The sequence below is a fragment of the Phalacrocorax carbo genome, chromosome 9 (assembly GCF_963921805.1).
Source record: "Phalacrocorax carbo chromosome 9, bPhaCar2.1, whole genome shotgun sequence".
Lineage (NCBI taxonomy): Eukaryota > Metazoa > Chordata > Aves > Suliformes > Phalacrocoracidae > Phalacrocorax > Phalacrocorax carbo.
The window spans coordinates 10,473,288-10,488,756 of NC_087521.1; the positions used below are offsets into that span (position 1 = coordinate 10,473,288).

At 36.6% G+C, this 15,469-nt stretch overlaps 1 protein-coding gene across 4 annotated transcripts in view; it reads right to left on the bottom strand.

Annotated features, from left to right (window-relative positions):
- RALGAPA1 (Ral GTPase activating protein catalytic subunit alpha 1) overlaps nt 1-15,469 on the bottom strand; it is a 143,036-nt gene that overhangs the window by 70,865 nt on the left and 56,702 nt on the right. For 2 of the 4 annotated variants that reach the window (XM_064460274.1, XM_064460272.1), the window contains 9 exons: nt 13,195-14,763; nt 11,184-11,308; nt 8,741-8,957; nt 7,534-7,710; nt 3,968-4,120; nt 2,260-2,453; nt 2,037-2,135; nt 1,768-1,923; nt 187-315 (listed from right to left, as the gene is read on the bottom strand). In XM_064460274.1, coding sequence (XP_064316344.1) covers nt 187-315; nt 1,768-1,923; nt 2,037-2,135; nt 2,260-2,453; nt 3,968-4,120; nt 7,534-7,710; nt 8,741-8,957; nt 11,184-11,308; nt 13,195-14,763 — 2,819 coding nt within the window. The remainder of the gene's footprint in view (nt 1-186; nt 316-1,767; nt 1,924-2,036; nt 2,136-2,259; nt 2,454-3,967; nt 4,121-7,533; nt 7,711-8,740; nt 8,958-11,183; nt 11,309-13,194; nt 14,764-15,469) is intronic. The other 2 variants (XM_064460275.1, XM_064460276.1) reach the window with 2 other exon arrangements.

A 15,469-nucleotide genomic window follows, 5' to 3' on the forward strand; every position in this document is an offset into this window, starting at 1 on the left:
TGTGAGAAACAGTCAAAACTCTCACACAGTTGGAGAGGAGTATTGGGGAGCTTTGAGAGAGTATAGTCATGCAAGGCCAACACCACCTAGGTAATCCTATCAGTGTTGCTATAAAAGACTGAAGTTGCCTGGGTAACACATCCTTTCCACTTGCACATAAATGAGAATTAACTGATGAATACTTACATTGAGGAAAGAAGAAGCAGCCACTCTTCCTGCTGCTACAATGAAATCCATAATAAGCATGGTGGCACCCGGCAAGCCAAGTGAAAAGAACTGAGGAGAGCAGTGCTTGATGATTGTATTGACAATATCCTTGCAGAAGAAAAAGGGAAAAAATGAAAAGTATCAACAAGATGATCAATGAATGAAAATAAAGCAGGTATTTACCGGAGGTAGGAAGTAAAAACGCGAGAAAGCAAATTCATTGTGGCAATTAAGACCACAGTGAAGAGTAGCATAAAAAGATAAATTCCTGAAGTATACTCACATTAATATAAGTAACCTGTGGTATACTTTATAGATCAATTTAACCTTAGACACTATTGTATGAGATCAGTACCAGGTCCGTCTGATATTCACTTACTTTTAGCTTTTAAGAGGGCTATAATTGATTAATCATTCATTTAAATACATACAGAAGAGATATAGTGAGATAACCAGCTATTATATCTTCTTAAAAACATGCTTAATCCTCTCCAACAAGTATCACCTGACTATAACTTTAAAAAAAGGTATTAGCCCCTTACATATGGAACCAAAATATAAAGAAAGAATTATAGTAAGTGTTTCATAACATTTCCGGTATATAGTTGTTCAACACAGCATATTAAGTTCTTGTAGACTTAGTGAGACAGTTTTGAAAATTAATGCACATGATGCAATTTCTTCAAAAGTATTGGAAAATATATAAAATGTTTTAATTATTTAAAAAAATCCCAGCTTCACAGATAGGCAAAAAACCCACAACCTTTTCCTCCTTTGAATAATTATCCAATAGTAGTGATATCCAACTAAATGGCAATATGTTCTAGGAAGATTTGCAATCCAGCAAGAAAAGCAGGGTAAACTGGTTGTTAGAGGACACAAACTGGAGATCTGTCCTAACCATAGCCATCTGTGGAATAATTTTGGCCTAGTTGTATTTTGCTCAGTTAATGAAAGCAGGGTTGTTTGAACCTTTGATCTCCCTATGCCTCTAACTGCTCCTCAAAAAAGGTCACAAAACCAACTTCTTCGCACTTCTGAGGCCAAGACTTTAAAGAGTGTTTAAGCCATACAATATTTTCAGACTTGTTCATATTAAAACCTATGAAAAAGATCTACTCCCACTGATTAGATACATTCCATAAGTCTCAGTCTGCTGGTTCCTATACTTGCTGCAGAAATAAATTACTCCAATGTAGCAAGCACAACTTACTCTCCCCCTAGCTAAACTATTGCATCAGGGAGCAAGTGAGAAGTACAGTAGCCCTTAGAGAGATCTGCTTCCTTCTTTCTTGCATGCTTCAATCTGTAATATACAATCAGCAAAAAATGAAAGAGTACCTTTTCTGCCCCCATATTTGCCTGAAATGGACTACCAAAAAATATTTCTGATTTCAACCAAGAACATGAGGGCCACTCATCAAAGATTAGAAAAAGTATCAATCATGTAACTATTTTCAAAGACAAAGTGAAATGACTCAGCTGAAAATCCACTATTTTTGATAAAACAGTTTCTAGTTATAATATTTATATTAACCTGAATTTCATAACTAAACTTACTTGATCAACATGAAGAAGTCCACAGTGCATTATATTGTAGAAATGAGTTAAAAAATCCCTGTTTGGAGAAACATCTTGTCTTCGCTTCATTGTCTTACAAATGAGTTTATAAGCATGTAACTTTCCTTGTTTGTATTTATCAGTCAGCATTGTTGCCTACAGTTTTAGAACAACATTTATTATTCATAAATCAAAAAAAAAAAAATTAAACATTCTTCTACATCTACATGAACTTTTATTTCTGTCCCCTGTTTAATGCTCAAACTTACCTTGAACAGCCATGGTGTTAGAATTCTCAGCGGTGGAATTAAAACTGGTGGAGATGGTGAAGTTAGGTTATCTGTTGAAATACCAAGATTGTCTCTTATCTGCAATTATTAAAAACAAAACAAAAAGATAAATATTTAAGGGAAATACACGAAGTAGTGTTTTTCTCCTTCTGAAAATCCTGCCCTGTCAGGTCAGGTTAGAGAAGAGGTTCAGTTCTTTTACCTTGGCCAGATTCTGCCACAGTTCACACAGGTAATCAAAAACCTGGGCATGAATCTCTGGATCCATGATGCTGTTGACATCTCCCAAAATTCCTAGCATTCGCCTCCACATCACAGTAGCAACATCTGCATGCCATCCTGTAAGCGTTCCCCCAGCCATTACACTGCAACATTCTGAGGGGAATTCACTAGTTTCTGTAATGGAAGAAAAAAAGTATAGTGAGAGCTACCTCTCCAGAAAAAGAAAATTTCTGATGTAACTATTAGATACATAGTTTTCTTAAAACCAAAAGGAAAAAAAGATCAGGCTTTCATAGTAAGATTTTTTTTACCCATTCAGCCACCTCAATGCTGGATATGTTTCACTATATGTCTATTATCAAACTCTGCAGAGGAAGAATTTTCCTGTTTCATATATTCTTTCCAAAAACGACATTTAAGGTCACTACTGAAGCCCTGATATGGATCTGATGGACCTGGTAATGCCACTCCTTTTGTAAGTGCTGTCTTACATTCTTTGGAGCCAATGAATCTCCAGAACTCTACTTGCCTGCTTCCAAGTAAAACTACATTTCAGCTTTACATTTTGCCCAGTAAAACAGAAAGACCATTTTGTTTTATTGCAATGGAAGAGAAAGGTGAGAGTAAACTTGTCTCTGGTTACTGTTCTTTAAGAAGTAAATTTGTATCAGTGGAAAGGCAACTTTCAGTAAGGTAGCACCTCAGTCTAACTCTCACCTAGCTCTCTACACATCAGTGCTATATGAATGAACATTCTTTTTTAGGTGGAAGATGATTAATCTAGCTTGTCCATACAAAGAAAACTTTGATACATTACGATGGCTAAAGTCTATTCAGCTCACACTTAGCTAGCTAAACAGTCACACTAAACTAGCTAATGAGCCAGTTTTAAAACAGCAGGCATCCAGAATCTCCTTTCCACCCTTCTCAGATGGATTTTCAGAACACCTCAGAGGCAGAATTTGCTGAGATCTTCTGAAAAATCTCACAGCTCCCCCGGGCATACAAAATCAAAATTAAATCTGAACTCAGCCTCATCACATAGCCTCTTCTTTTGAAGATCTGGACCACTGTGGTAGAGACACTAATGGTTTCTAAGCTGTAGATTTCAAAGTACAAAGCAGAATGATGATACTTCTGTCCATCAGTAGGCTAAAGGAAAAGGGCCTGAAATATACATCATACACTCGCCTGTTTCCATGAGACCAAATATGGGAGAAATGGGAACTTCGTTATTTACAAAGTGAACGTATCCTAGAATTCAATAGCTAAGATAGTTGAAGTAATCACAAATTTGTTTAAATATGAAAGGGAAAAGAACCAAACTTCCAAGCAGAAATTATAACATTACTTTAAAATTATGTCGTACTATTTGTACATCAATGATAAAAGAGTCCATGGCAGGGCCACATACTAGATTAAGCTGCCATGACTCTAAGCATCAAAAAGAACAATTATAAATGTGTGGACTGTTAATCCACTGCTAATGATTCCAGTGAAATGCAAGATAAAATGCAAAAGGTTTTTGTTTGCTTTTAAAGGAAATCACTGCAATTAAATATTTTTAAAAGTGCAGATGAAATACCCTTGTACAGGATTGTTTACAACTAATGTGATACTAGCTACTTCACTATATTGCATTTGAAAGAAAGAAAGAACAGGTTTATATTTTCTATTCCAGATATTGCCTAGGTCATCTGGCGTCTGTAAAACAGAGTGGTGGAGCTTCTCATCCAGCTGCAGATCCTTCTGCTCAATATGATCTGCATGAAGAGTGGCAGGAGAGGGTGTCTGTGATCGGGATCCAAGAGCAGATTGGATTGGAGAAGCACTTTCAGAGCCTGCAAATGCAATTTTTAACAGTTACCTTAAAAGCCTTTTCTGTTTTCTTGAACTACTGAAATGTTGTCTAAACATAGCATTAAAAGAAAACTGAGCTACTTTTATATATCAAATCGGGCCAAGAAAAGATATAAAAACTGTAAGCAGATCTCTCTGTCAATGGTGCTCTGAAAGAAAACAAATTACATGCAGGAAAGCTGAGAGATGAACACTGAAATCAGATAGGTAAATGGATTAACAGAGCTCTGGTTTAGGTACAAATAATTTTAAATGTGTTTGTTTTGCAGCACTTCGAGTGTTCTGAACCAGTCAAATTTCACTCCATATTCCCTCACCTAGATTTCTCTCCAACAAAGCGATTAAGCAGAAATTTTCCTGGAACATCTGCTTTTCCAGGTTTATGGATGCATGCAAGTTAATTTACAAAATATAAAAGCTTAAACCAGTAACTGACAATCTTTGATGTTTAGCTGCTGACTGGGCTGAGAAAATCCATATGGAGGGAAAGTTCTGTATAGTCAGAGGAATGTAATTTCCTCTGAGACAGGAAAATAAAAGTTTTGAATGGCAGTGCCGCAAAGGCATTTTTCCATGATCACCACTGAGCAACCTATCTAGGCAACTATTTGGAATCCTCTACTGAGGTATCTGTGGAGATGGAGTAGGTACTTGCATTTTTCTGCTGCACTGCCTTAGTTTCACTTCCTGAATTTGCCTTATAAAAAGCTGAGTTTGGCCAGAACAATCAGATGGCAGGAAAAAAAGAGAACAGATATTCACCACATACTTCCCTACACACCAGCACATGTTAAAATGGAAGAATTCAAACCTATTTTAATCCTTAAATAAATGTAACTGGTACCCAAAAATATCATGTGTGAAGTTCAGTATTAGAGATAAACTGAACTTTAGGGACGGCAACAAAAAAATTAGTCCTTTAAAATAGTGATTTTCCCAAATCATTTGCTGAAAAGTGTTTTTTCTTGTAAAGAGAACAAATTGTTTGAAGAACTTGACAGAAAATGTCAGTGTTATCAGAACAGAAATTGTGGTAAACAAACTTAATTACATTGTTAAACTGAAAAGGTCTCTATCTGCTTTAAATGGCAAAGGCAATGAAGCTTTTACCATCAATTTAAATTAACACTTCTATGCAGGAGAGAGGGAATTCACACACAGACTTCTGTTTCACTCAACAGGTAATGATGCTGTGCTCTCGCTCTCGCTACTGATCGCTTGTTTTCCACATGCTGACAAAGATGATGTAAAACACACCTTAAAAGATACTGAAAGACATCTTTTCCTACTTCTCTTCCATTCTGCTCATGAAGTAGGGAGGGATGAAAGTAGATAAAGAGTGAGGAAGAGTGATGGGGGGAGCAAAAGCAAGGGAGAGAGGGATAGAGGGGGACAGAGAGAGAAGATGACAGAGAGAAAAATTGGGCAGGGGAGGGAGGGAGGGAAAGACCTTCATACAGTGGAAGAGAATGGCCAGAAATAATTATGGAAAATTTGCTGAACTACTGGATTTTCTAAGAAGCACTAAAAGATACTTCACAGCATATATGGATCCAAATTTGGTAGAGAATACTATGGGTGCAACTTGTTCTAGGACTCGTAACCAGCAGCCAATAGTAAACTCAATCATTCACTAAGAATATGAAATAACGCCAATATGGCAAGAAGAAATTTTCCTTCCAACAACCTTCAAAGCGGAACTATTCAGAAGCAAGTTGTTTTCTGAGCAGCAGAACCGCCGAAAATTCATTGCTGACAAATGTGTTTTCAGGCTGAGTTTCTGCATGGATTTGCTGGTATCTAAACTAGTGAATTCACGTTGCAGCCTCCCTGTCATGGGCCTCTGCATACATGCAATTTTCACCAAATAGCTGCTTATCTTTGACAAAATTTCAGAGAGAATAATGTCCTTCTGTTTTCTTCTTATATGTCAATTTAGAAGAAATCAGAAATGGGCTCCAACATTGTTGGGGGTGTGGAACAGTCAGAGACAGACAGTGTAATTGCACAAATCTTGCTTCCTCAGGAAATGCAGCTAAATGCATGTGACACACAAAAGCTGCTTCTCTAAAACAGTGGTCCAAACAACAAGAAGAGACAGCCACAAAATCTCTCAATGGACAACTCAGTCATTAATTGCAATCTTATCAACTCAGTTATGCTGCAAACTTGGACAAAAATACCAAACAGTAATTAAATTATTAACATATAAAAACAAACAAACATAAACCCAACAGATTTTCTGCAAGGACTGTCTACAAGCACACAGCAAAGAGAAAAATGAAGAGAACAAAAGACAAGCTGAACATTGTTGAACAAGCTGAACAACAATGTCCAAGAAAGCTAATATCATGCTTCTTTCAGCAGAAAGGCAATTTTAGAAAGTGAAAATTGTGGCAGGGGAAGTAAAGATGTCTTTCAATATCTCTGAAAATGCAGAGCTCGATTTCTCACAGAGAACAAGACGCTGTATGTAGCTTTCAAAGATAAACAGGTACCTGTTCCCAGGGTTCTAACACGAATGGTAGTGCATAACAGTTACGGAACAAGGGGTATGAAAATTATGGACATCTTTACTTCCCATTTACAAAATCTGGCAAGAGACTGTTCTTCCAAATACTCCTCAGAGAGGGAGATTCTCTCTTTCAGAAAGGAGCCCATTTAATTTGGGTTAACAGCATCACTTGGTGGTTGCTAACCTAATTGTCATTCTACCTCTCTTTCTCAAGAAACAGCTGCAAAGTAAACTGGAGGAGCCTCAAGCTCATCAACTGAGGCTTTGAAACATTGCTTCCTAACAGGCTTACTTTTTGATGAAAACAACAGGGAAAGTACTAAAAGAAAAAGAATTCTTAAGTTAGACAAATGGGAACTGATCCTACATGGCACAATAACTAACATTTCGCATCTTAAAAGCTGCCAGTTACAGAACAGACAACCTAGAGACAGGTTAAGATGGATGTATATAAAAGAATCCCATGATACTTCAGTGTGATACACCGGTTTGAAAGAGCACTGTCAAAGACTTCCAAGGAAAAAAACCCTTCCTGCAAATCAGCTATTTGACTACCAGTAACAGAAGGACACTTGTAAGAGATTTAGCATACATTATGTGGTAAGAGGTTTCTCCCTGGTAATTGAATAGATTTTCCCATGAAGGGTTTAAAATACCTTTAGCACCAAGCCACGGATTATATGGGTAACTAAGTCAGGCAAAGGTTTTCCACTTATTTCACACATTACTTTTGAAAAGCAATCAAAAAGTAACTGAAATCCAAGAATCATATAGAATATAGATTCACTGCAGAAGCTGGAACTTGCATTCTTCAGGATGGGTGGAAAATTTCTGAAATAAATGCACTTTTTTAAGGTGGTTTTTTTTTAACTACTTTACCAGTAATAGTTGCAGCTTCAGCAGACAATGGTTGCTGATTGAGACTACTTGTTTCCGAATCTATGTGGAGTGTAGTTAGACTGGCCACTTCTTGCTCCTCGGCACTCTGTTGCTGTCCTGAAACTGCATCAGCATCAGTGGAAGCTGGTGTCCCTGCCTCAGTGCCAAAGCTGAAATCTGTACAAGGAAAGCACTGTATTAACTTAAAACCTAAAAATACCACTCATATAAAAACCAAAGGCCAGAACTTCCAAAAGCCTCCATGTAAAACGTGTTTGTGCATCTCCTTGCTACTAACACACTGTTGCAAAATTTACGTAAAATGTAACAGCAGAAAGTAATTGACTGTTATGAATATTTTCATTTCTGTTACAAAACTGTGACTGTACTTCTGAAGAAGATATTCCTATTGCATGTCCTGTATTCTGTTTAGTTGCTGTAAGTGCACCTACATGAGAATGAAGTAAAAATAACAGAAACATACATTAAGTAATTTTATTTGCAGAATTTACAAGCTGGAAGAAATATTCAAGTTAGTTGTTAAAACACTAACGTTAAAAAGATTATGGCAAATGATATTCTAACAAATGGCTTTTTCAGCACTAAAGACACAATGTCATCCTGAAATGCAGGTTTAAATAACATCATTTAGTTGCATAACATCTACATATCCAAGAATTGTAACTTCTTCAATAAATTCTACCATATAAACATTACTCCTCTTACATGATACATGAAATCGTAATTCCTAGCAACCATAAAGAACCCTTCTGTTGAACAAGAGTGGGAAGGGATAAATGAAAGGAATGAAAAGCATTATGTTATTAAACAAAGCATACTAATTTTACCATATTACATTTAGTATCTTGATTAATCTATAGCTACACAAAGAGTGCAGTAACAGTATCAGAAGCCCTTCTTTAAATCTTACCTAAATGTTTTCAAAAGAATTAAAATAACTTCCAAACTAATTAACCTTTAATTTTTATATTTGTGCAAAACAGATGGATACGCTCCAGGGAGAAGACAATATTGCTCTGTAACTCAGGAACTCTGCTTGCACCATTAACTTGCTAATGATTTCAGTGGGAAATCAAAATAAGCTCTCTTTACAGAAGACTGCTGGCATATAACTTTAAAAGAAAGAAAAGAGAACTTTGCAAGCAATCAATCAAAAATACTCCTACTGTTGGAAAAATATACTTGCTTTCAAATTTGCGGCCGTCATACTGGAAGGCGCTGAAAGAGTCAGAGTGGCTATCTGAACTGATGAGGTCACTGCTGCCAGCGCTGGCAGGCGATGTCCATTCAGAAGGCACGCCTGGGTCGTCTATAGGTCGCATTTGGTTCTGTTTGTTCAATATATCAGGAAGGTCTTTAGGAACTTCCAGGCTGCCAGGACTGCTTCCTCTTCTTGTCACATTCTAAATATTGAAGAGACATAAATTTTCTTACAATCTTGGATGTCTTATTTACACAAACTGGAAAAAGCAATCCCACATTTGCAAATGCCAGAATGTAACAAATAGTTCATAAGTACCTATACCAGAAATTGTCATCATACTACAAACATAGCCAAGACTTTCCAAAACCGCAGCCAGCCAGCAGTAACTGAAGAACCCATTCACTCACAGAATTTCATAAACATGAATATTATTTGCATGATGAATTTTTGAGCACATACCTTAAAAAGCTAGGATTTGGACTAGCATGTGCCACACACGTATTAGGTAAGACTCAAGAGAGAAAAATAGGAGAAAAGTATACTATCTCCAGATTATGTCTAAATTACTAAAGAAAACTTTTTAACCTTGGTTCCAGAGACAAGCAGAAAAAAATGTCAAGGAATTTTGGGTTTTCTGGCCTACCGGCTACCATGCTCTAAGAAAAAATTTCATATGCACCACAAGCAAATGAATTTACTAAGTCATGCATTTGTTTTCTTACAATTAAGACAAAACCTTGGTATTGACTTGGACACCAAAGACAGCATATAGCAGAAATGAGGCATATAGATTTGCTCATGTAAAAGTTAGGTGATGTTCTACTTGGAGTCTTTCTTTAAGCCTTTTTTTTTTCACAGATAGGACTGTTTGCTTGAGAGGGAAAAGAGATAAACGTAGAAAATCCATTTTATGGAATGCTTTGAAATCTTCTTGCATTATGAGACTGAAGATGACTTCCTTTTATGTGAGTGCAGTCACTTCTCTATTCGTTTACTACCCTACTACTAACTAGAGATTTACTCAGACTGATAAGCTTTTCATGATGCAAGGTTTAGCATGCAATAGATATAACAACCAAAAACTAATCTTAATAAATTGGTACTTTGTTTTAAGATGCTATATCTATTTTTGTGTGCTAGATCACAAAATCAGTGGCAGTTTCAAAATATTTATTGAAACTTAACTTGGCTGTTTTTTGCTCTCTGAGGAAAGTATCAATTCTCAAGCCTGAGCTATTAATAATCAATATTCTTGCCCATCGATGTGAAAACAACGAATATTTACTCTCTTTCTCTATTCTGTGACAAGCTGTGATGAATTGTTTTATTAATTTGCAGACTAAGTAAACTTTTTTTTGTAGACTTCAGGTTAGCATTTTTGTCTTGTAACTCGAGACTTACTAACAAGAACACTTTGCACCAACAATCAAGTTTCATAAACATAAGTTCAATAGAAAAGAGGAAAAAAGCATATATTTGGACAAACTCTATAGGCCCTCTTGCCATTTATAAAAGATGATGATAAATAAAAAAATGTTTCTAATCACATTGAAGTATCTTCTTCTACTCCTTATTAGCAACAACTAAACTACTTGTTGACAACTTTCTACAGGAGGTCTTAAAATGATCATCTTTAAAAAAATCTTTTTAAAAATCTAAGCAGAGGAAAATGGAACAACTTTGAAATGCTACATTTAAATTGTTACCTATTCTATTCTTCATCTGCAACTTTTCTAATACTTCCCCTTTCGTTGCTAGTCAATAAAACACTTATCTCCTCAAATCGGTTGTCTTGTTCTGTAAACATTCAACAGTAACCAGCAATTCTTAACTTAAAATTGATTAGAATTTCTCATTATAAATGACATTCCAAACAATATGACACTCTGGAAAAGTCTAGGGAGAAAGCATATGAAAATTACGTTCAATTAGCAGAGAACTATTTACCAGAAATTATTCAACACTTGTAAGTGAAATTAAAAAATGAAGGAAACCTATCTGGTGTAGTTTCGTAGTCTGTTGCACGGACCACACCTGTAGAGAACGGCACCGTACTACAGCATGGTACCTAACTACATACCACAGCAAGGACTGCAAATACACATATAAACTATTATTCTGAAAGTGTCTGTGTACAAAGGTCTTTACAGGTGCAATTAAGACAGTTTAACTCAATGAGACTATTCATACAAAAGTAACTTCTGCATTGCTTCCACAATGAAGATTTAATAGATACAGAAACACAAATGGCATTAAAAGGCACAAATCCATGTCAAAGGCAAGGAATAATTAAGTGATATTCTTAATCCTTTGATTCATAAAATCCAGAAAAATATGTTTTAGGGAACTGATTTATAGTGTCATTGACAAGTCCACACATATATACAGACGTACATATTGAAATGTAGGAAGTTTAAAGGCTTACCAGTGCACTACCACTGCGGAGCCTCTCAGCTATAAATTCATCCATGAGGTCAGGAACATTTGTATTGCTACTGCCAATATCACTATCAATAGGGTGCAGCTTTTGACTCATGTCCTCTCTATTAGCTAAAAGCAAATGAACAACTGTATATAGTAAAGAACACATCAAGAAAATTTCAAAACAAAAGGTCAAAAATGAAAAAAATCCTGCTAATTAACAGAAATTTAAAAAAAAAAATCAAAATTGCCAAACATGCATTTTAAGAATTTCCCTCTTTTAAAGCAGACTCTACTTTAAGAATTAGTATGGCTGCTTCTTCCCACTAAGCAGGGGTTAGTCAATTTCCAGTACCACCTTTAAGAGCAAGAAGCTTATAGGTAAGCACTACTCAAAGTTGTTAATGCTTGCTTTAAGGATACAGCATACGTTCTTCCTCCATATCACCAAAAATAAGTAATAAAGCCTAAAAATTTTATATGATTCCTACAGGCTCCTTCTTCATTGCATTCCTAATGAAGAGCAATGTAGTGGAAAAAGTAAACTAGGTTGTAATATGTTAATGTCGCACTGTATACAGTTAGTATAAATAGTGCAAAGACCTTACATAATAAAATTACATGCTAATACATGGAATGAAAATTGAAACTCTGGATGGTCAACGCTTATGAACAATTAATTTCACTCATTTATCAGTGTTATTTTTTGATATAACTATACTGTTCATGTTTAACTGTGGCTGCTACACCTGACTTCACTATCTTCACCTTTAAAGTCTTCAAGTTATTCCAGTTCATGTTTTCTCTATAAGAATTTTTCCCTCAGTGTCATCTTTCATGAGACCACAGCATAGTTTATTCTAATATTGAGGCTCTGTTAAGTGTTACAGATTTCAAATAAAAAATATTTGTAAAACTAGTGCTTTCTAGAGATCCCTTTTTCAGAAGTCTAGATCCTGCGGAGAAGCAAATTGCTTTTTTGAGACCCATGACAGTCACGCTCTCGTGGTGCTATGCTTACAAAGACTGCCCTCAGGTGGCATTAACATCTCGATGCAGGATGCATTACAGAATCCTCTGTTAATCATGCCAGCATAACAATGGGAAAAAAGAAAACCTACATTACTGCTGAAAGTTAATTTAATTTTCATTTAAGGTTATTTAAGATGTGAACTAAGACAATGGATATTAGAGTGACAGCCTTCTTTTTTGATCAGTCCACAGAGGTCTCATAGTTAGCAGAAGGACTATCATGAGACCTTCATGAACATCCATGATTTCAAGAAAAGAAAGCAATGAAAGATGTTGTCAAGATGTTACTACATCCATTTTGATGAATGAGTACAGAAAGGCCTACAGCATGTTTTGAAACAGATTAGACTCAGAGAACTGTCATAATTAAATCATTCCAGTAATAGGAGATTTCTGTTTAAGACTATATTTTAGAAGTTATCTAAACTGACCTCCAAATATAAATTTGAGGGGCTTTTTTGTTTTGGAGGAGAAAAAGGAGGAAGAGGAGGAAGAGGAAGAAGAAAACACACTAAATGAACCAGAAATACAATTAGTTCAACCTAGCTGGTCAAGAGCCAGGTCCTTCTGACAAACAAACTACACTCAGAGTGGAATAGCTCATTCTGATAAAATATGTGTATGCCAATCATTCAGTAGGCTGAATTTTAGGCCTCTGCATGGTAGGTAAAAATTCAGAACTCTCAAGGCTTAATCCTTTATTAGGTCATTTACTGTCTCTTCCTCTTCCCTAACCTGATGGTCTTCAGCAGCAAAGAGGTTCAACTAAATATCTTGAAAAGGGAAATTAGTAATTTAAAGTATGTAAAAGTAACTTATGCTGGGAGAAAAATCAGCTGGCTGTAGGCGCATGCATAACCAAACAGGGAAAGCAGTGATCATCCCAAAGCCTTTTGATTGCTTATCACAGCTTGCTTCAGTTGCATTAAGCCAAACTGGTGCTGCCTTTCTCCTTTTGCGCTCTGCACACTGTTAGTGCTCACCTGCAGCTTTCCTTCCAAAATAGCCCATTACATGACTGTACAGATCCCTCAGTGGAGCCTCTGCTGGCATTCTGTTCTGCCTCTGTGGGGAAACATTTGCCTTCGGCTTCGAAAGAGCATGTACAACAGTTTTATAAACACCACCCAGGGAGCCCTGCTGTTGCGCTGACTCCTGACCTGATGCTCTAAAGGTACTACGATTATGGAACTGATTAACTGCAATACCTTCTTTTTGCAACATTGCTGCTTGAGTTTCTGTAGATTCCTTAATTTGCTTGCTGCCAGCTGAAGCAGCATTGATCACATCTAGAGGTCTATATATTCCAGGTCTAACCAGCTCCGTGACAGCTGATGAGCTGGTGCTTGCACTGGTACTGCTGTTGCTGCTACCACTACTGCTACTGCTGAAGCCACCGAGTTTACGAAGTCTTGCTTTCCAAGCGGCCTCTTTGCTCTCAAGAGGATTGTAAAATTGAACCGATTCTGTAGATGGCCTAAAAGTAACATGAACGCTATTTCTTTTTTTAGTCGTTATTTTCATTATTTTGGCCCTATGAGTTACAGTTTCAGATATACTCCTTTTAGTTGGTGACAGTTTGCTTGTGCCTGTGATGTGAGACATTTGAGGGTTAACTTGTGCTTTAGGAAGAATTTTCTTTGCATGCGTAACATGTGAGTTGGTTACTTTTTCATTAAACGGGGCACTTTTATGCTTTTCAGCTACCGCCGCTTCCACAGTTAAATCTACATCAGCTTCGGTGGCTGCTTGCCTGTACAGGTATCTCTTCCCTTCTTTGCTGCTAGGACTACCAGACCCACGATCAAACATGCTTTCACATTGTTTATCAATATTTAACTGTCTGGCTTTATCAGGCGCTTGATTTCTTGTAAAAATGTCTACCTGAGTAGGTGCAATATTACTTATAAAGCCACTTTGGTTTTGTTCTGGGTGCAGCGCTGTGTTATCGGCTCTTTCTGTAACAGTGATGCTATTCGTGCATTGACCGGTCTGATCTCTATTTTCTAATCCATCCAGTGGTAATCTATCATTCCTATTTACTGATGTGTCAACTTCGTGAGCAGAAGCCTCACATTTATCTACCTCAAAGGTACCGCAAAGTTCTTCTTTTTCTTTAAGATATTCTCTCAGAGAGGAAAGGAGATCATCTTCACCTTCAAGGTCAACATACTGGCTTTGTTCAAAGGCTGTGTTTGCAAACTCTACCGGCCCTATTAAATGACAAAGATGGTCATAAATACTATCCCCAACTTCCAAGGAGGAATCTCTGCTATTTGTATCAGTGATATGGCTTTCAGTGGATCTATGCATTGAAGAGGTCTCAGTGGAACTCTGTAAGCTTGGAGCATGATGGGATGAACTGTCAATGACAGGAACTGCACCTTTGGCTCGTTCAACTGCGAATGGTTCCAGGATGTCAGAGGTGCTGCTGCTTCGTGGCAGTGGCTGTTCCTCATTTAATACACCAAAAACTTCACTTGGAGCATCCTCACTCTGTGAAAAATGTCTGACTCGAGGTGGACGTGGAAGGATTTGAGCATCATCAATGTCTGTAGGAAAAAAGTATATGTAACATGCACCAAAATTTACAGAGACAATATTTATTTGCCACTACATCTTAATTATGTGACTTTAAAAGTCAGGAAAGTCCAGAGCCTTGTTTTCTTAAGTACAACAAAAATTCTTTTTCCAGTACTAGAGTGTTAAAAATACACGCAGGTAATATCCAGTACAGAATGTAGTATAAATGAGTTAGACCATCAGAACACAGTTTTAAATGTTAACATGCATGAGAACAGTGAGACCATGGAACGTTTGGAAATACAGTTAAAGCTAGGGCTGTGCCAATAAGTTCAATAATTCAACCAATATTATTCCAGCTAGCTTGTTCAGGAAATGGTTACCTGGAATACAAATTAGCTTAATAGTAGTACCCTTCACGGAATTTACGTCTTCAGAAAAATGCACAACTCCAAGCAGAACAAGTAAGTTTTCTGGAAAATTAGAATTGTCTATTGAAGTGGCAAACTATTACCTTTTTCATAACGTGCATGAATATAAATTACTAAAATATCAGAAAGAATACTACCATGCAATTATGAATATTATGGCATATGTAATATAGTATATACCTAAAGACTAAAGCTTTTAAATGACAGGGAAGATCTGGCCCTATATGGAAAAGATGACTAGACATAATGGATAATTTAAAGACATGCCCTCTTCCCCTAGAAGGATGTTTTGTCTCTCATCTTT